The 20809-nt window shown below is 37.6% G+C and overlaps 2 protein-coding genes across 3 annotated transcripts in view; one reads left to right on the top strand and one right to left on the bottom strand.

Annotated features, from left to right (window-relative positions):
* Positions 1 to 3444, top strand: part of LOC135221086 (uncharacterized) — a 60090-nt gene extending 56646 nt beyond the window's left edge. The window contains exon 2 of the mRNA XM_064258880.1: positions 1694 to 3444. Within this exon, the coding sequence (XP_064114950.1) occupies positions 1694 to 2364 (671 nt within the window). The 3' untranslated portion in view covers positions 2365 to 3444. The remainder of the gene's footprint in view (positions 1 to 1693) is intronic.
* Positions 1 to 11067, bottom strand: part of LOC135221085 (NADP-dependent malic enzyme-like) — an 85346-nt gene extending 74279 nt beyond the window's left edge. For both annotated transcript variants that reach the window (XM_064258873.1, XM_064258874.1), the window contains exon 1: positions 10964 to 11067. In XM_064258873.1, coding sequence (XP_064114943.1) covers positions 10964 to 11052 — 89 coding nt within the window. In that variant the 5' untranslated portion in view covers positions 11053 to 11067. The remainder of the gene's footprint in view (positions 1 to 10963) is intronic.
* Positions 11068 to 20809: the final 9742 nt, after the last annotated feature.

Below are 20809 nucleotides of genomic sequence, written 5' to 3'. Positions count from 1 at the left end.
ACGAGCTTCAATATTCAATTTTAAAATTTTCAACAAACTTTTTTTCTTGATGATACACAAATCATTTAATAAATCAGAAAACCAATGAACCAGTTTCTTGTTAGGCTTACAGAAATTAATTAAATAGTGTTTTGAAGACATCGCCATTAGATAAAATAGCAGTCCCTCCTGGCAGTTATACCTGAGATCTAGTCGATGGAGGAGATCACTTGAAATTCGCTGTGTGTGTAAAAAATGTACACAAATGGGAAATAAAACTGAACGCACTTAACCTCATAAGTTAAGTGTATCTTAGTTTAACCAGACCACTGAGCTGATTAACAGCTCTCCTAGGGCTGGCCCGAAGGATTAGATATTTTCACGTGGCCAGGAACCAGTTGGTTACCTAGCAACGGGACCTATACTTTTTAAAGTGGGATCCGAACCACGTTATATCGAGAAGTGAATTTCTAATCACCAGAGACAAATTCCTCTGATTCCACGTTGGCAGAGCGGGGAATCGAACTCGGGACTATCGATTCGGCAGGCGAGCACGTAAACTACTCGTCCAGCGAGCAACTATGTTTAGAGCCTTAATGCCACAATGAAAGTGAATATAAAATTAGGCTAACGGCAAAAGAGCTGGGACCTCTGTGGTCATTCAGCGCTGAGAAATTGTAGGCAAAAGGTTTTAAAAGTGTAACAGGAGGAAAACCTCAAAGCAGTTGCACCATCAAACAATCGTCAGGACGGGGTTGGAAAGTAAGTGGCCAGAAAAGGAATAAGAACGGAGGTACAGTAAAGGTTATGAAAGAGGTTATAGCAAGGGCCGAAGGGACGCTGCAAAGAAGCTCGCCTTCCCCGGACCAGCCCCCACCCCCGATAACTGGGCATAATTGGCAAGACCTTTGCTGAACAACAACAATTCTCAAGCAGTTAGAGTAGATCACTTATAAGCTTATTTTGTTGAAAGTGACTCGAAACTTTAAGTTCTCGTGCGTCCATCTTTCCTAATACCATTAAAGCTCTGAGAAGAATGGTTAATCTGGAGACCCATTAGGAAATTACCAGAACCACCGCACTTATCAAATATCAAACCTCCCCGCCATACAAGATTTATACTCTCACTGGGAACATGGGCTCCCCTGACAATAATGATAATTAATTGGGTACTGTTAGTTGGTTTGTTTGTCATTCTGCACCAACACTTCTTTTCAAAGAAAGTTTTGTATGTATGTTATATTAATATATTATATATATATATATATATATATATATATATATATATATATATATATATATATATAAAGGAGAGACTCAACATTTAAAATGATGACGGTAAAGCTATAAGAATCTCGGCTGTAGGTTAACTTCTATGACTCTTAATTCTAATTTAGAAATACCTGGTTAATTATTGGTTTCAGCAACAATTTCTCATTTGTACGTGTTCTCCTTTGGCAACTAGATTAGTGAACATTGCCTTTGACAAGAGACTGTTCAGAGAGCAAAAAAAATGTTTCTTAAGGGACTTTGTCAATTATCTTTTCATTACCATTTAAATTTTGAGAACTTAAATCAATATCAAATATCCTGAATTTCCTGAATAACCTCTAAGAAAGTCAGAAAATAAAGATGACGAATATGTACGATATCATTACATGACTTATTTCAGAGGCAAGAGAATAAATAACTCATGGCCCTTTTTCTTCCACAGTGATGACGATGCCCAGGGCATCGAGGGCGGAGGTCGCGTCCCCCGTCCTGCTGCACTACGACCTGTCGGGTACGCCGCTGTTCGACGACAACGACGACTCCATGGACATCGTCCTCTACGACACCACCGTCGAGTACGTGCCCAACAAGACGCGAATCCGCACGGCGCTCAGCTCGGACGCGAGCGTCGAAAACCTGCGCAGGCAGCTCCTGGACCCGAACGACCAGCAGATATTCGCCATGGGGAACCTCGCCGCTGAGTTGGAAAAGGCCATGAAAGATGAAGAAGAAGAAGAAGATGAAGAAGACGAGGACGACGAAGAAGGCGAAATGGTATTCAGCAGACACACCGGCTCGTCCTTAGCAGGGTCGACTTCGCCCTACTGCTACGAGAAGTCCGTCGAGTTGGAGTCCCCGAGTATAGACCAGTCGAGGGTGTCCTTGAAGAGCAACGAGTATCCTCTGGATACTCACCAGCAGGATTCGCCCATGGTGGCCATGTTCCGCGCCCTTCGCTGTTTCGAGGGGGACGAATTATCTGACGCAGGGAGCCAACACGATCTCTCGGGGTCCATGGAGATCAAGAGGCCGAGACGACAGAAGCAGTCGCCAAGGAGACACGCCCAGAAAGGGTATTCACAAGTGCTTCGTAATACGACTATAGACTACTGACTGTCTTACACTAAGAAACGATTGAGATTGAATAGTTAATAGCATTCATATACGTTAAATCTGTATATATACAATTACCTGTCAACACTCAGGAGAGCAAAAACCTAATGAAAAGGTCCAGATTGAGACATTTTTTACAGTACCTAAATAATCTATCTTCACTGGAGCATATATATATATATATATATATATATATATATATATATATATATATATATATATATATATATATACCAATCTCTACACGCATTCAATATACAATTTCATGGGCGTCTTTGAAAATCAGTCATGCAACTGTTGAGATGATTACTTAAAACGGGTACAAAAGTATATAGTAGTTGATCAACTCTTAAAAGATTTAACCAGATAAGCGACAAATTTAGTCACGATCCAGATTTCAAGGGAATGTTTTTATCTTGTTTATCTAACTTTATTTGTCAACGGTAAGTAGTTATTTTGCCGCCTTTCAGAACACAGACATTTCATTTTCAACTGACCTTTGAGCGGAGTTTCAGTTAATAAAACTTATATTTTCTTAAATATTTTCCAGATCGGAAGAAATATTTTGTTCGCCCAAAACATCACTTTCTACGTAAATGTTTACGTACATAAAAATATTTAGAATAATTAATTTTTATCATCATCCATACGTGCAGCTTCTTACAATGTTCAACGCTACAATACCATTTAATGACTAGAAACTTAATTGATAAGAAAGGAGAAGTATGGTAAAAATGAGAATATGATAAATGAATGGGAAAAAGCGCATGGCTAAACATATACCGGCTTTAAAACAAGGACGTGACTCTTCAAGATAGCGTAACGGACTTTCATCAACGCAAGAGCACCAGCATATCCTGTACAACATCTTCCAAAAGGACTTTCCCAAAGTCGCCCCCCTCCCCCCCCCGACCTTGAACTTTTCCAGTTTCGCCGAGCAGGAATCGAAACTGGGGCAGTGTGACGCCTTATTATGAATCAAAGTAGCAAGCACTAATTCCTGGGATGTTTCCTCCATCAACTTTTCACGTCTATCAAGGAACAATGACGTTTCTGGGGATTATGATCTGAGGAATAAAATAAGGCAGAAAGTTTTGTCGACTTTTCATTCACCTTTGATTCTCATATGTAAGTAAAATTCATGTAATTCAATTCACAACTTTGCGTTTTTATTTTTTTCTTCATGAATAATTCAACCCAACAGTGAATCCATACATTCTCTCTCTCTCTCTCTCTCTCTTCTCTCACCTCTCTCTCTCTCTCTCTCTCTCTCAGAATGTACATTCATCAGTTCAAGCAAATAACTAACCGTAACACAAGTAACAACCAAGAGGAACAAAGAACAATGATGAAATTCAAGATCAATTTAGAATTGCTGAAGGAGCAGCACTTCTTCCTTCAAGTTTTTAGGTCAATAAAATTTTACTTTCGTCCGTCAGTTTTTACTTTACCAACAGAAGTACTATATATATATATATATATATATATATATATATATATATATATATATATATATATTATATAATATATATATAGTATATATATATATATATATATATATATATATATATATATATATAATAAAGAGAGAGAGAGAGATAGAGAGAGAGAGAGAGTGAGAGAGAGAGAGAAGAGAGAGAGAGAGAGAGAGAGAGAGTCAGTCACCCGCCTATCTTTCACTCTCTGTCTCCCAACCATAAATTCGTACATTCTAAAAATAAAAAGCGGCAAGCGACTTTCTCCAACTCATGATACCATTAAAAAACTAAACGACAAAATTGTCCATCACAAGATGTTAAAAATAATCATCCTTCTAGAAGGAAAAGTAATGGAACCAAATGGTCACTTGATGGTGTACTTCTGGTAAAACGGAATTAACGATGAATCCGGTTCACTCGCGAAAATAAATCGACAATCCAAGCGAAGAAAATCCGCTGTTATGAAACCGGTGTTTATATGTCAGAGAAGCATGCATCAATGTAGTTTGGACCCTTGTTTGGAACTTTAGACTTGAGCACAGGTTTAGATCTAACCACACAGGAGGAGACTCTTCAGGAACTTTAGACCTAAGCACACAGGAGGAGAATCTTCAGGAACTTTAGACCTAAGCACACAGGAGGAGACTCTTCAGCTTCTAAGAATGTATTTCATGACTGTATAAGGTGAAGAAAGGAAGAATGATAAACTTACGTTCATAAAAGAAAACTTTTCTTTGTAATCACCGTTAACACAGGAAGAACACCGTTCAGATGTTCGTAAGTCTGTTAGTATAGTATCTTGCACATGGCAATACAATCGACTATATAATTGTGGACTTTGCGTGCTTCAAGAGAGTGTGAATTTCTTAGCATAACGATTTTCATTGAACACGGGATATGAGAGTTTCAGTATCATTATGGCCCTGATCGATTCGCCCATAGTAGAATCACATCAGCCATGCATTGGATGCCTAGGCCAGTCCCTTACGACGCTCCTGATTGGCTCTCGATAAGCCAATCACCGGGCTGGAAACTCTCAGACTCTCTCTCGAGGCCACATCGGCGAGATGTATGTTCCACCTCTCCTGGAGGATACTTTTGAGAGACGTGTCCCTTCAGGAGAGGTGGAGCTTAGATCCTACCCATGTGAACTCTCGATAGAGACTGAGAATTTCCAACCCTGTGATTGGTTTATCAACAGCCACTCAGGAGCGTCATAAGGGACTGGCCTAGACGTCAAATGCACGGTTGATGTGAATCTACTGTAGTAACTCCCAAGTGTATGCGCGCGCATCGCCTCCAGACCAGCAGTCACTGATGAAAGCTCACCGCCTGCAGTTTAATGATGCTCAACCGTTCTGCCTGTTTATCTGTCTGCCTTATCAAACATCTGTTCCTCGTTCGACATCGATATGTTGATAGAACGTTACCAGAAGCCTTTCGCAAAGTGAACAGCGTATGGCGAGAGAGAGAGAGAGAGAGAGAGAGAGAGAGAGAGAGAGAGAGAGAGAGAGAGAGAAAAGTCATCAAACCTTGGGACTCGATTTACAAAAGGAATTACTAGAAAGCGTAGATGAGTAGTAATGGCAAAATGACATTCGAACGATTACTCCATGACCTTCCAGCGACCATAGAAGGTTAACCCTGGAGGTATAGACGTTAAGATAAGGTCACTGCGAATCCTGACAGACTCACGCAATGGTCATAAAGGCTAAGGTTACGGAAATGAATGAGGAAAGGGAAAAAGGAAATGGGCAGCTTTAACTGCAAAATGCTCTTTCGATCATGACGTGACACTCTCTCTCTCTCTCTCTCTCTCTCTCTCTATATATATATATATATATATATATATATATATATATATATATATGTGTGTGGTGTGTGTGTGTGTGTGTGTGTGTGTGTGTGTGTGTGTGAATACCTTGATCAAGAGACGTATAAAACGTGATGCTATATATATTAATAAAGGTAATGCCACTTTTTTTTCTCCGTAGCATTACCTTTATATATATATATATATATATAATATATATATATATATATATATATATATATACTATATAATATATAAACGTCAAACAATGCGCCAATCAGTGTCTGCTGAATATTCTAAATGTAAAACTCGTAATTAATATTAGGAAATATAACTCAGAATGAGTCTTTTCTAATAGCCTATGACTGCCTTGCAAACAAGCAGCGCTAAATTTATGTGCACTGGTACCGAATTGTACTACTACTTCACAATAACAAAAACTTTTACTGTATGCACACGATTCCTCTCACTGTTGAACAACAACACTACTTTTTTTTCTGCTCTAATTACTTGAGTGAAAGGTATGAATTTTGGTAATCATTGTGGAACCTTCTGAATGTAATGTCAGTTATTGCCTGAACTTGAAATATACCTTTTTCTATTTAAAAAAAATGTGAGAATTACAGCATCATAACGTAATAAATGAAACCACTACACTGAATCCGTTTCAGCGCTGACTGGCCTTAGTTGCCCCAGTGCTTGTCGTGTATGCCTGAAAATCTATAAAATATATATATATATTATATATATATATATATATATATATATATATATATATATATATATATATATATTATAGATTTTCAGGCATACACGACAAGCACTGGGGCAACTAAGGCCAGTCAGCGCTGAAACGGAAATTGACAGTGGAAAGGTTTGAAAGGCGTAACAGGAGGAAAACTATTTAGTTGCACTGTAAATCAATTGTTAGGAGAGCGTGGGCAGTAGGATAGAAGAAAGAGAATATGAACGGAGGTACAGTAAAAGGAATGAAAAGGGTCGTAGCTAGGGGCCGAAGGGACGCTGCAAAGATTGCACACTGAATCACGTGACACTTGGAGTGTTCGGGATTTGATGGTTATGGCTACACGACAACCGTGCAATTCTCTCATTCTTACAAACTACTGCCAATTTACGAATTTAGTACATAGGCTGGGAGACTTTGAAATCATGAATTGGCATTGCATAAACAAAAACAAAAAGAAAACTCTTGTTCAAAATGGAAATGGGCCCATTTTACACATATAAATTCAAATACTCGATTAATAGATTTCAACACTTTAGCAACTTTTAAGAATAAGTTTAATTTAGAAGAGATACTTCATCCTTACACACACACACACACACACACACACACACACACACACACACACACACACATAAACACAATTTGAATCAGATGAGTTCTAAGAGGCACGCATCGACAAATTTAATTATTTCTGTCTATTGCTACTTTAATACTTTGACTATTGAGGCAACAAAAGTACCAAAAATAGAGAATCAGATCTTCCCTTCGTGATTTTATTCATCCTACACCTTTGCAGCACGTAGTACTAGTAGTAGTAGTGGTGGGGGTTTGTCTTTGGAACGGCAACACGTCTTTAATTACGGTCACAGTGAGCGTTCCTTGACGCGTAAGGTTGTCATGTGTAGCGACAATATTCACTCGGTTATATCGCCGGGAAATTTTCTTATAGATCATTGTCTTCCCAAAATCAAAGTTTTATCATATTCTTTGTATCTCTGAGTCTTTCATACTCCTCTGCAGTTTAGTTATTCACTCCTTTACACCTCTCGACATGCTATGTAGCATAATTATCCATGGACTTTCCAAAGTCCTTGCAATGTGAATAAATACTTTACTGTCACTTTCGTGAGTTCTGGCAAGTGATGATTCACCTCCCATAACCAGTACGTACTCGAATGCTAGCCACAGGGAATATTACTTTACTTCCGTAATTACGCTAACCATATGCTATTAGGCATGAAACTAGCACTCTTTATAAACGACGTTCAAGTTTGAGAAATCAGACATCACCGTTAATGATACCTATCAGCTCTACTTATTTATTTTCGAAGGTGGAAATGCAGTGAAAAAAAATTATTATTCTTACAGGGATTAAGACCGTCCGACTGCGCGTACACACGCACGAACACACATTTTATATATATATATATATACTATAAATATACTATATATAATAAATATAATATGATTATATATATATAATATTATATATAATATATATAGATATATGTATATATATATATATACATATATATATATATATATTATATATATGTATATATATTATATATATATTATATATATAATATTTATATATATATATATATATTTTTTTGCGTGTAATAAACAAACCCACACACACACACCCACACAACACACATATATAATATATATATATATATATAGATATATAATATATAATATAATATATTAATTTATTTATATATATATATATATTATATATATATCTACGAGAGAGAAAGATTTAGCCATTTCACCTACAAGGAGGATGGTTCCAATAAAAACAAAACATCGATCAATAACATATTCCTACTTTAACTGCTGAAACGTGGACGAGACCCTTGCACAAAAACTTCCAAAACATTTGCCCCTTCATACAAGCAAGATGATTAAAAAAAAAAAAAAACGAACTTCCATGAAGACACATCAGCGCCTTTGGCGCGAACTCCTCTTCATATTCCTGCATTTAAAAAAGTTGCCTGCAGACTTAAAGGTGAACAGCGACATCACACATGAAGGCAGTCGGGACGTAAAAAAAGAAAAAAAAAAAAAAAAACTTCAAGCTATAAGGTGGATGACATTCATGTCACCGTTTTGGACAGACGATTCACCATGCAAAAGATACCAAGAGCTCATGGGCACTGGAGTCAACTCCTTACAGTACGCGCTATTCAAGAGTCACATCGTGGGAAAGAGCAATACCAGAGCAGGAGATGATCAGTGCGCAGACTTCCAGACTCTCGATTCTTTCTCATGATGATCCAAACAATTTTTACAGGAAATCAGTAACGAAGAGTGAAACTGCATGTCATCACTTTGACCCCGAGCAAAGAGCCAAAGTCTGTGTTTGCCACCATCATAAACTGTCGGAAATAGACCAAACCATTAATTGAAGGTTTTTTGCATCCTAATTGGGACATTGAGAGGAAAAATATGTAGATGAAATGCGGGAAAAGTGGTAAGGAGCGTACAAATACGACATGGCACCGCTTGGCACCTATCTGTTTCCTGAACTTCGATCACATTTGCTTATTTCCCCGGTAAAAACGGCGTCCCCGATAATGGATCAAGCCGAGAAGAAGAAGAAGAAGAAGAAGAAGAAGTGGTAGTAGTAGCTGCAGTAGTATCAGCACCATTATGGAAGCAATAATGAAGCCATCCCCGCTGTGGAGGAGTATTCATTTAGAAGCCGAGGCCATAAATCTCTTGAGCACTGGTGCACCAACACTAAACACAAGAGCTGACGCTCTACCGCGATGCATATAAGAAAAAGACTTAACAAGGTCAAGAGTGTTTTATAGGTGGTAATAACCTTAGAATAAAATTCACTAATACGTGAAAAAACAACGTGTTAAAAGGCCAAGAATCTCGATTTCCTCACAAGTATTGCTTGCCATTTCTTTTCGCCAGATAATCTCCGAACTTTTTTATCAAATGGCTTTGAGATACAGCAACGCACAATCAAAACAAGCGTTGTCTCAGGTCAAAAAAGGACTGCAACATTTAAAAATGGGGTAACCAACCAACGCGGAAAAGTGTAAATTTTAACGATATCATTAATGTCTCATAATCGAGTAAGAATTTATGCAAATACGATCTCCCTTAACCAGTAACCCTCGAAGCGTACTGAGTCACGAGATGATTCATAGGCACTGACGATGGTCTCAGCGGTTGATATTATCAAGGTAACTTTTACCAAAGAAAGGAATAAAAAATGTTAAAAATTTTAATTTCTCGAGAATCTAGAAAACTTTATTTTTATAAGTAAGAAATGTTTCGGGAGATCTTTGTATCTTGCAGAATGAAAATCCATTGCTACTATCTGCAACAGCATCAGTTCATTGTAGCCATCTTATCACAGCGATTCCAAGACCTTTGCGCGCGTTGAATGATGGTCCCTATGATTCCCAAAAAGTTATTTTATCTTAGGACATCAGTAACGCCATCTTCTTAAAAGGTTGGACAAAATAAAAACCCAGGTTGGGAGAAATAAAATCTCGAACAATTCTGTCTCAATGAAACGGCTATATATGGATGCTTCTGACAACCAGACAAGAGAACAATATAACGTAAGGGGTATGTAAAAAAAAAAAAGTTCTGTATTGTGAAGCGCTGAGGCCACTGTGTCTGAAGATACGAAAAAGGAATTTGCGCAAGTCATGAATATGCTATAAATAATGCAGGAAAAATGGAAAATATAATAAACTTCTATTATTATCAATTAAGAGTCAAACTCCAATCTAGTTGGAAGAATCAGAATGCTACAACCCCGTGTGGCCCAGGAGGGGAAAGCACCCAAGTATCCAAAAATATATTGAGAAGTAAAGAAACATACGAAAGTGATATATACAGGCATCATAAAGATAGAGAAAAATATGATGAATAGCGATATGACAAATATCAATGCAAAAGAAGTCGGGCAAATAACTGATAAACTGTGAATTGATACTCTTCCAACGATTCACCTGCAGTATTGGGATGCTCTGCTACTCTGCAGTCTGACCAGAGAGGCAATACAGACCCCTAGACTCTCATGCGCACTGAACCTCCCATAAAGAAAATGCAAGCGCAGTGATATGTGGTGGATAGGAAAGTCTGGGGAGATCTGAATACAAATGACATAATTAGTAAATAAAAATCGAAAATACAGTGCATAAAGACAAGCCATAGGCAGAGAAACTAACGATATTCAATTAGCTTTCATTTGTATACCCATGACCATGCTATCTCGACAGCTATACATGATCGAGTTTGAAGAGTTAAGTCGTTAATGATAAATAAATATGCCCGATATATATATACTTATATAGGTCTAATAGTGTTTATTTGTGCGCACGCGCATGTGTATTCACAATAAATCACGTATACAAATGCTTACTTCACTCAAAACATTCTTCGTTACTGTAAAAGTATTTTTCTTCCTTCTCAACTTATGTCTTGATACTATCTTTGCAGACAAAACACCGAAAGCACAGAAATGACTGCAAACGTATAACTGCGTGAAGAAAACGAGCAATGGCAACGTTCAACTAGACTTACCTGGCACAATAAGGGCCTGATCTGTAACTCTTGGCACTGGGAGGTAAACTTTTGGGAGCAAAACACGCCACAGCACTTGTGTTTCCCATTGCGCTCTGTTCAGAGAATCAAGAAGAAGTGTTTTCTACACTTTAACTCCGAGTTCATTCAAGCACGTAAATTAAAATAATCGCAGCAAGGTCTGACGTGAAGAGATGGTGGGTGGTTTTTATGCCACTAGAAACCCAGCACACTACCGCGACCCGTGATCCGTGCTGGACTGAAAACCTAGACCGAAGGGAGTTTAAGTCTAGGCTAACGTCGCCTTGAATCGTAAGGGGAAAACGCTGATAGAAAGAAAACACACGACCTGGAGCGATAGACCTTGATCCAGAGGAGGGGAATAGCATACACCAGGAGGATCTTATTTGTAAATGAGTGCGGTGGGGAGAGAGGGAGTGAAAGAGAGAGAGAGAGAGTGAAGGAGAGTGGGGGGTGGGGAAAGAGAAGGGATGGGAGACTGGCCTCGAAAATTTCCAGTATCAAGGGCCAGTTACTACATGTTGCAACAACGTAAGTCAGCTGAATCACGGAACTAATGGTCAAACTTATTGCGAAATCCAGTAGAATGTTCTCTTCCTGAAATACAAATGGGTGTACTGTTTACGGGCCAGAAATCGGTCGATTGAATTATACCAGTTACAAATACGATACTAATTAATCATAGATACTCCCACTTTCCTGGGAGCCACCAAGAAGCAGCGGAGAGAGCTCGGAGCAATGAAAAAAAAAAAAATATTTTTTTTTATTTTATTCCTCGCGTTTAACCTTGACAGCAGTGGGCAAAAGATCAAGTTCAGTCTTAAGACGACCGTAAACAAAAGGCGTCTCTGGGGAAAAGGAAAATTCACGCTACGCTAATTTCTATTTACCTTGAAAAAAGCAAATAAGGAAATTGCATGCACCTTCTCAATATGTCAGATTGTCTTGTGCAATCAGAAGCCTCTTTTCTTAGTTTTTTTTTTATATTTGTTTATAAATACTTTTGTCGTCCATTCATTTTACCCCCAGTGAGGAAGGTCAACTATAATATTTCAGATATTCCGTTTCAGAATTATCAAAACTGCAGGATTATCGACCTATTCCCAGGGCTCCTATAAAATTCACGGAGAGAGAGACGACAGAGAGAGAGAGAGAGAGAGAGAGAGAGAGGTGAGGGGGGGGGGGGGGGGGGAGAATTGTTTGGCTGCAGTAGCTATTCCTGGTCCCTTATCGGCCGCAATCACGTGAGACAACCGAACTCTATTTTGGTTCATTTCCAGAATGCATTCCCGTCACATACTGCTCCCAAACCCAATCTGCGATACTCTCAAACTTATCCAATAAAGAGAAAAATATGGCACCTTATCGTCATCAATTTCGAAAGACTAATTCCGTTTCAAATGCTGCACGTCATCGTGGTTCCAAAAAGCTGGACAGGCATGACATTAGTCCTATACCCAATTGAAACGCGAGATGAGGGTTCATGAATCAAGTGATTTTGGTAAATAGTTTGAAACCAGATGTTCCAACCAAGGTCTACACCACCCGAGAGGTCTCGTGACTTGCAGATATGAGCATTTGAACTTTAGGAAATATTAAACTACACGGCACACGCGAAAATTGTGGGCTATTATTTTTCCTCTATGTGCCTACAGATAGAGACAATTTTCCAAGACATGGATTCAGAAAACTGTGAATTACTTCAGTCTTTCGTGTCATTTCAAGCACATGGTGGAATGCGTAGTATGAACAAATAACAAATGTTTAAACAATATGATTTCCACGCACATGAACGAGCTTATTCTTAGGCAAAAACTGACATTCTCAATCCACCCGTCATAGTAACGAAATTTCCAGGGCAGGGAAAATCTTTTGAATTACGCAACTATCAACGTGGACCACATCGATATTCAACTATATAATGTACCGAATTAATTAATCCCTTGTTTCCTAACACTACAGTCTAGACACAGTGCAGGCTGGAATCACACTGGAGTCTCTGGAGAAGCGGTTTTCTCTCTCTGCAGGTCCCACGTGGCTGAAACTCACTCTCTCTCTCTCTCTCTCTCTCTCTCTCTCTCTCTCTCTCTCTCTCTCTCTCGGCATCCAGTCTGAACGCATCAATAAACTTCTGGAAACTGCACTGGAAGCGAGAAGACCAAGAGGCGGAGTGCTCCATCACGGATGCTGATCGTGTGAAGACAAAACACCGACAGTGATAAGTAGGCCGACGTTCATCATTAGTACCAAGCTGGCTATAATCTTGTCCACCCCAGGAGCCCCCCCCCCCCCCCCCTCTCTCTCTCTCTCTCTCTCTCTCTCTCTCTCTCTCTCTCTCTCATGAGATGACAAATTAATTAAACTACATTTATTCGACTGCATGATACTACCAAGTATCCAGTCAGTAACAAAAGAGAAAAATAAGGGTTTTAATGATAATACGAATGCATGTCATTCACGTTGCGTATATAGAAATATGTGTATGATATTCGTTTTATAAGTTCATTCACCACTTATGTGGCCAAATAATTCCTGTCTTGACGCTGTGAATTTTTCGGCCTCCTTCAAGAGAATCCACGCGGCACAGCAATTACCTTTCACTTCAGTCTGATACTTTTTTTTATCTATTTTTTTTTATGCTCTGCTGCGATAGTCTCGAACTCTGCAAGTGGCTGTTGCTCTTCTCCCTTCACGCCCCACCCACCAGTAACGGAATTTCTTGCTGAACTTACAAATTACTCTATTGATTCGGCGGGTTTCTGGGGATTTAAAGCAAAATTGAGGATATTCCAAGTGACTGTTGATCTTCACGAAAACGCAACTCTCAGTAGAAAGTAATACTAATACGCTAAGGTTTTCATTTATGCATATACGTCCATTCTCCATGCTTTGGTAACCTCGTGATAAGTTAGAAATTCTCACACATATGGATATATTAAATCGCTGTAACTGTAAAGTGATACGAATATTTCAAAGTTTTCGTCCATACGTACCTACACATATTCTCCATGCTTGTGTAATCGTGATAGCCAAATTATTCTCACACATATGTTTACGTATTTCAAACGGTGTATACACATGAATCATTGTAAAGCGTCAATATATTCATCTGAAACACACACGATACCGAATTTATGTAACATTCCCAGTTTTGGAATAAAATATTCGCAGTGTAGCGTGCATCATTTACGTTTCCTTCATGACTCTCATTCTAGACACCAGAGATGCCATCTCGCAGTTCAAGCTTCCAGAAAACCCCATCCAAGAGACCCACCACGTTTTCCCAACCACTACCACAGCGACCATGCCTCGGCCTCATTTCCACCGTATTGATTCCACAGGTGGTCTTTTTCTGGCCTCTCCGTCCGCAGTGTCACGCCTTTTTGGAAAGACCCAGAAAATTCCGGGAACCGCCCCGAGTTCAGGCGTATCATACTGTATTTCTTTGGCGCCCGTCTCTCTCCCTGTCTGGGGGCTTCTGGTTGGAGAACCATAAATGACTGGTTGAAAACCCATATATGAATGGTTGAAAAACCATAAATGACTGGTTGAAGACCTATATATGAATGGTTGAAAACCCATATGTGAATGGATGAAATTCATATATGACTGGTTGAAAACCTACATATGGCTAATTGAAAAATTACATATAACTGGTTGAAAAACCATATGTGACTGGTTGAAATCCATATATGAATGGTTGAAAAACCATATGTGAATGGTTAAAAAACCATAAATGACTGGTTGAAAACCTATATATGAATGGTTGAGAACTCATAAATGACTGGTTGAAAAACCACATATAGCTGATTGAAAAACCATATGTAACTGGTTGAAAAACTATATATGTGAATGGTTGAAAAACCATAAACGACTGGTTAAAAACCCATGTGACTGGTTGAAATTCATATAGACTGGTCGAAAAACCACATGTCACTGGTTGAAAAACCATATGTGAATGGTTGAAAAACTATATATAAATGGTTGAAAAACTATATGCGACTAGTTGAAAAACCATACATGACTAGTTGAAATGGTTGAAACCTTATGTGAATGGTTGAAATTCATATATGACTGGTTGAAAAACCACATATAGCTGATTGAAAAACCATATGTGACTGAAATCCATATATGAATGGTTGAAAAACCACATATAGCTAACTGAAAAACCACATATGACTAGTTGAAAACCCATATATGAATGGTTGGAAAACCATATGTGACTGGTTGAAATTCATATATGACTGGTTAAAAAACCATACATGACTAGTTGAAAAACTGTAGGCATATGAATGGACGATCACCCATATGATTGGTTGAAAAACCGCACGTGACTGGTTGAAATTCATATATGTCTGGTTGAAAAATCTCATATGGCTGATTAAAAAAACCATATGTGATTGGTTGAAATCTATATATGAATGGTTGAAAAACCATAAATGACTGGTTGACAACCATATTTGAATGGCTGAAATCCATATAGGACTGGTAGAAAAACCACATATACCTGATTGAAAAACCATATGTAACTGGTTGAAAAACCACAAATGACTGGTTAAAAACCCATATGTGACTGATTGAAATTCATATATGACTGGTTGGAAAGCCATAAATGACTGGTCGAAATCCATATAAAAATGGTTGAAAAACCATATATGAATGGTTGAAAAACCATAAATGACTGGTTGAAAAACTATATGTGACTACTGATTGAAAACCCATATATCTGAGAGGTTGGACAGCAAGATGGAATACAGGAAACGGGAATGGATACAAAATAGGCCTAAAAAAAACCAGTGGTGCTGCTAGAGCCCGAACGTGATCTGCGAACACCCTTCAGCACTGCTTAAAGTGTATCGCGAGTGACGCAATGACTGCTCTTACCCCAAAACGGGAAGCCACGAAGGAAATAATTCAATAAGAAACGACTTGCACTGGGCAAGCGATTCCACTTTTTAAATACTATTTACCTCGATTTTCCTTCTGGATTCGTGAATCTCTTTGAACATCCCACAGCATATGGTTTATGGGTGCACGATACCGAAAGAAACATGAAATATCGCGTCCAAATGTCCTAAGTCTAGTGCCATTTCTTCATTTCGTTTTTGAGGGTGGATATCACGATGAATTCATTCGTACATACATACACATGCATTATCTTAATGGATGAATTTACCTGAACCAGACTTCTTTTTTTTTTAAACTCCAGCAGACGTAAGTAATATGGCTAATGTACAATAAACCATAAGTTATTCACAGACCTACCAAAATGAGTAGCCCAGTGCTGTACCACTCAGCCACACCACCCATTCACTGTGGCTAATTGCACCTTTACAGGTGGGTAGTGGGCTGTCACGTTCCTAAATATAAATATATAAAATAAAAAATGTGTGTGTGTAACTGAATCACGAAAGTTTGGAACGCGATAAATGCATAAATAAAGGTAAAAGCCACGAAGGAATTTTAGGCAATAATCTCCTTATAATCCCTATCTGTCACTTATACGACACTTCCTTGTCCTCTCAGTTTCTCACTTATGTCAGTCAGTCTGCTAAGTAAAAGACGTCGATTCGAAAGATCTTGCAGCTACTCCGTTGTTTATCTTTCCTTCGTGGCTTATACCTTTACATATATATATATATATATATATAATATATATATATATATATATATATATATATATATATACATTTGAAATGGGCAAATAAACTAAAATACAGACCATTAAAATAAAATCGAAAGATACTTTATTTTGTTGTGATTGGTGTTTTAATTAAGGTATGAATTCTATTTTTTAGATTAAAACAGCAAAAGTCCATAAATCAAACAATTTTCGAGAGCGAAATGTATCGGAGAGCATGTTTCAATTTCATTATGCCATCAGATGCCATTAGATAGCGTTTGTGATTTCATTTGTAATTTTATCTTAATGAATGACTGTTGCCACATTACCATCATTTTTCGGTATCGCAGTTAACATTATTATATCATAATCTTCACTATCATTATTATTATTATTATTATTATTATTATTATTATTATTATTATTATTATTATTATTATTGTTGTTGTTGTTGTTGTTGTTGTTGTCGTTAATCTTGAGAAGAAGAGCATCTTTATTTTGCCATCTCTCTTCATGAATAGTATTTTAAACCAATAATACTTTTTCACCATACACTTCAAAACACAGTAATTACACGCATAATATATACACTGTTTTAGGTATATATCCTTAACACATTCAGGAACTCCAAAAATAACCTCTATAATGTATGAAAAGGAGCTTTCAAAGAATAATCAAGAAAAAAAAACACTTTGTTATATAAGAAACCAAACAAAAAATCAACAAAAATATCCGATGACAAAACACAAACTATTATTCATAATGGACTTCGTAAAAAAAAAAAATATACAAAATGAACTCCCACAAAAAAGTATACAAAATGAACTCCTCATACATACAAGTAACTCCGTATACATACACTACCATCATCTTGTGAGACTAGTACTGAAATTCTTGGCTTCGTCAAGTTGCCCTCAATTAGGAACTGGAATTCAAGGACTTGAGGCTCCGGCTTCACCTTCAGTGGTGGTCATCATCGTGGTAGTGATGCTTCTTCGCATGATCGTCCTCCGGCTGCTTGACCCAGTAACCCCAGGGGGCGAATTTGTGGTACCCGTAACCCTTGGAGGGCCCACGGTAGACCTTGATCTGCACTCTGCCGTGTTTGTCGTAGCCTGCAAAGTCATGCGTAGGATTAAGACCAAATTTTGTCTGTGTGGTGTTTTTTATGTTGCATGGAACCAGTGGTTATTCAGCAACGGGACCAACGGCTCTACGTGACTTCCGAATCACGTCGAGAGTGAACTTCTATCACCAGAAATGTACATCTCTGACCCCTCAGTGGAATGCCCGAGAACCGAACTCGCGGCCACCGAGGTGGCAGGCCAAGACCTTACCGATCACGCCACTGAGGCGCTATTACATCGAAATAAACGCCTGCTTATTCAATTATCCCAGAAGGACTCGTTAAGGGACCACTAACATCATGTCTGTGACTGACATCAATGTAGATTTTGAAAGCCTTGAATTTCTCTTTACTGATAACTTTGAAAATTAAATCAGATTAGCACGATCAATACCTATAGGAATAAAAATTCTTTTTATTATTATAAATGGCTTATTTGTAATTACTAATAACCTATCATTTTATAAGGATTATTAATATTATTATTATTATTATTATTATTATTATTATTCTTATTATTATTATTATTATTAGTTATTATTATTATGTTATTATATTATTATTATTATTTTTATTATTATTATTATTATTATTTTATTATTATTAGTTATTCATTCATTATTATGATTATTATTATTAATTATTATTATTATTATTATTATTATTACTTAATTGCAGCCCTGTTTCACACAAAAAAAAAAAAAAAACATGCAAATTGCCAATGGATCTGACAGCCAAAAGTGCAGTCAAAAGAAACATAGACGCAAGAAATAAATAAGACATTTAAAATAATAATTCACTGAGATAAAACAATCAAACTAAGATACCTGAAGACTCACCTGTAGCAGATGCGTCTAAGTCATCAACTGGCGCAGACCAGACCGACGTCATCATTGCCAACACCAGCAAGGCGACCCACACCTACAGATAAAAAAAAGACTAGTCACCTGCGTTATGAATATGTTTATGCTTTTCTATACACTTTCCTACTTAATGTAAGGAATTAAATATCGCGAAGAGAAGGACATTATGAGAACAGTCAATAATTCTTGCTATAGCGTTTACCCCCTATACTGGCTGTAAAAATAACCGGGACAATATCAAGCCCATTTTTTCTAGCTCAACACCAATAACCCATTTTTATAGCTGTTTAATTGAATCACACTAAATTGAATAAAACTGACTATACTACACCCCAAGAGCTGCACCTATCTTTCAATAATCAAGTCATTAGGTATCTCATCCAGTACGTTATTACTATCTGCTTTCAGTCACAAACTTTTTCCCGTATTCATAAGTAGAGGATTTAATGCCTTCATTAAATTCACTGAGGATTCCAGACTTTTCATACATTTCGGCTTTTTTTTCACATGTTTTCGTAATCTAAGATACGAAGTTGCCTAGCAAAATACAGAGCCATAAAAATGGCGTTAATACTTCATTTCTGGCACTAGATGACTAAGGATCAAATATATAGCCTACAAATTTTTATCGGTGCTTAATTAATTTGAAAGAGAGCGAGAATAAATCCTAATTACCTATCCCTCGTTGTGGCTTATCACGTTACATACTTACAGTTATCGAAAATCGTGCCATAACTGGGAGTATGCCTTGACTAGATTGTGCGAGGACTCCAAATGATGTCTCCCAATCTCAGATCTGGAGGTTTTATACCTTAAAGTCATCCCCGCCGTCACACTCTCTCTTCGTTTCGCATTTCCTCGCTTTATCTCGCATTTTCTCGCTTCCTGGTGAGCGTCGGTCTATCCGAAAACACAACGAAGCACAAAACTCAAAAGTTCAGCTATGCAGTATGGGCGATAAATAGAAACCTAATTATACATTCCATTTTTCCTGAGAAAAAAGTACCCCAGCTCACATCCGAATCCTATAATTTCGTTCTGTATTAAAAGAATAATGACTGATATGAATGGCAATTGTGTAGTGTTGCGACTAATTCAGGTCGCATGACCGTGACTGCTCCCCCTGAACCAGAACTCGTTTAGGCTGACCTTTCGTTTCGCTGTAGTTTCTAAACACCTTTCCCCAAATTCCGATTTTGCAACGCCCCCTTGTCTTGTAAATGAAGCGTTTGTGTTTTCTCTGGCGTCACACTCTCTACGTAATTAATCATGTGACAAAATTATGTGAATGATTCAGTTTATATACACCAAGCGCTATGCTGTTCTCTGTCAGTTTTTTTTCTGACAACACTTTCGGAAATCTGTTTACCTCCCACGCCTCCGTTTATTTTACTTTAGTTGCCAAATGCTGATAATCTGCACCCTTCCTTGTAGGAAACTTGACACAAGAATAAAGGTGGTGAAATGGTACTGTACGAATTGACAGAAATTATTTCACGATAGCTGTCATTCCTGTATTGAACCTTGGTCTAGTACATCCCTTCCAAAGCCTGTTCTCATTAAATTTTTACAATAATTTTTAGCTAAGAAGTTTGGGAATTGTTAGTCTGACAGAAGTTTGCAGCATCCTATATAGAAAGTAAATATTAATATAGAAATATTTATTAAAAAAATCATCAGAATCCAACTGTTAACCTATCAAGCTTTAGCTTAGAGCTTCTCTTCCAAATTGTTTTAGGAATCCGCAGTCTATACACCTACCAAAACCAAAATAATCCGATCAGAGCCTTTATAGTGTTTTTTTTTTATTATCAAATTATTTTAGTACATATACCTGGTTTTTAAAAAAACTGCATTTATAGGAGTGCGGCGGATTTCCAATATTAATCTAAATGAGTTTCTGCATAATATACAGACCTAAACAGTTTTGATGGTAAATAATTTTTGGTCATGTATACAAGAAAATCCAGCACACAGTCATTATATCCACTTAATTTCAAACTTCTTTTAAGAAACAAATCAGAAACGTTTTGTATTGACGGGACGAGGTGTATCAGACGTAACATAAACATTTTTTTTTAAATAAACAGCCCATGTTAATTTTACTTCCATCTCCATGCTTACTTTCTTTAGTAAGTAAGTGTATCTTAGTTTTGCCAGACCACTGAGCTGATAAACAGCTCTCCTAGGGCTGGCCCGAAGGATTAGGTATT

Source organism: Macrobrachium nipponense, chromosome 2 (genome assembly GCF_015104395.2).
Source record: "Macrobrachium nipponense isolate FS-2020 chromosome 2, ASM1510439v2, whole genome shotgun sequence".
Lineage (NCBI taxonomy): Eukaryota > Metazoa > Arthropoda > Malacostraca > Decapoda > Palaemonidae > Macrobrachium > Macrobrachium nipponense.
Note: the sequence above shows the minus strand (reverse complement) of the source record. Positions and strands in the feature narration are given on the sequence as shown.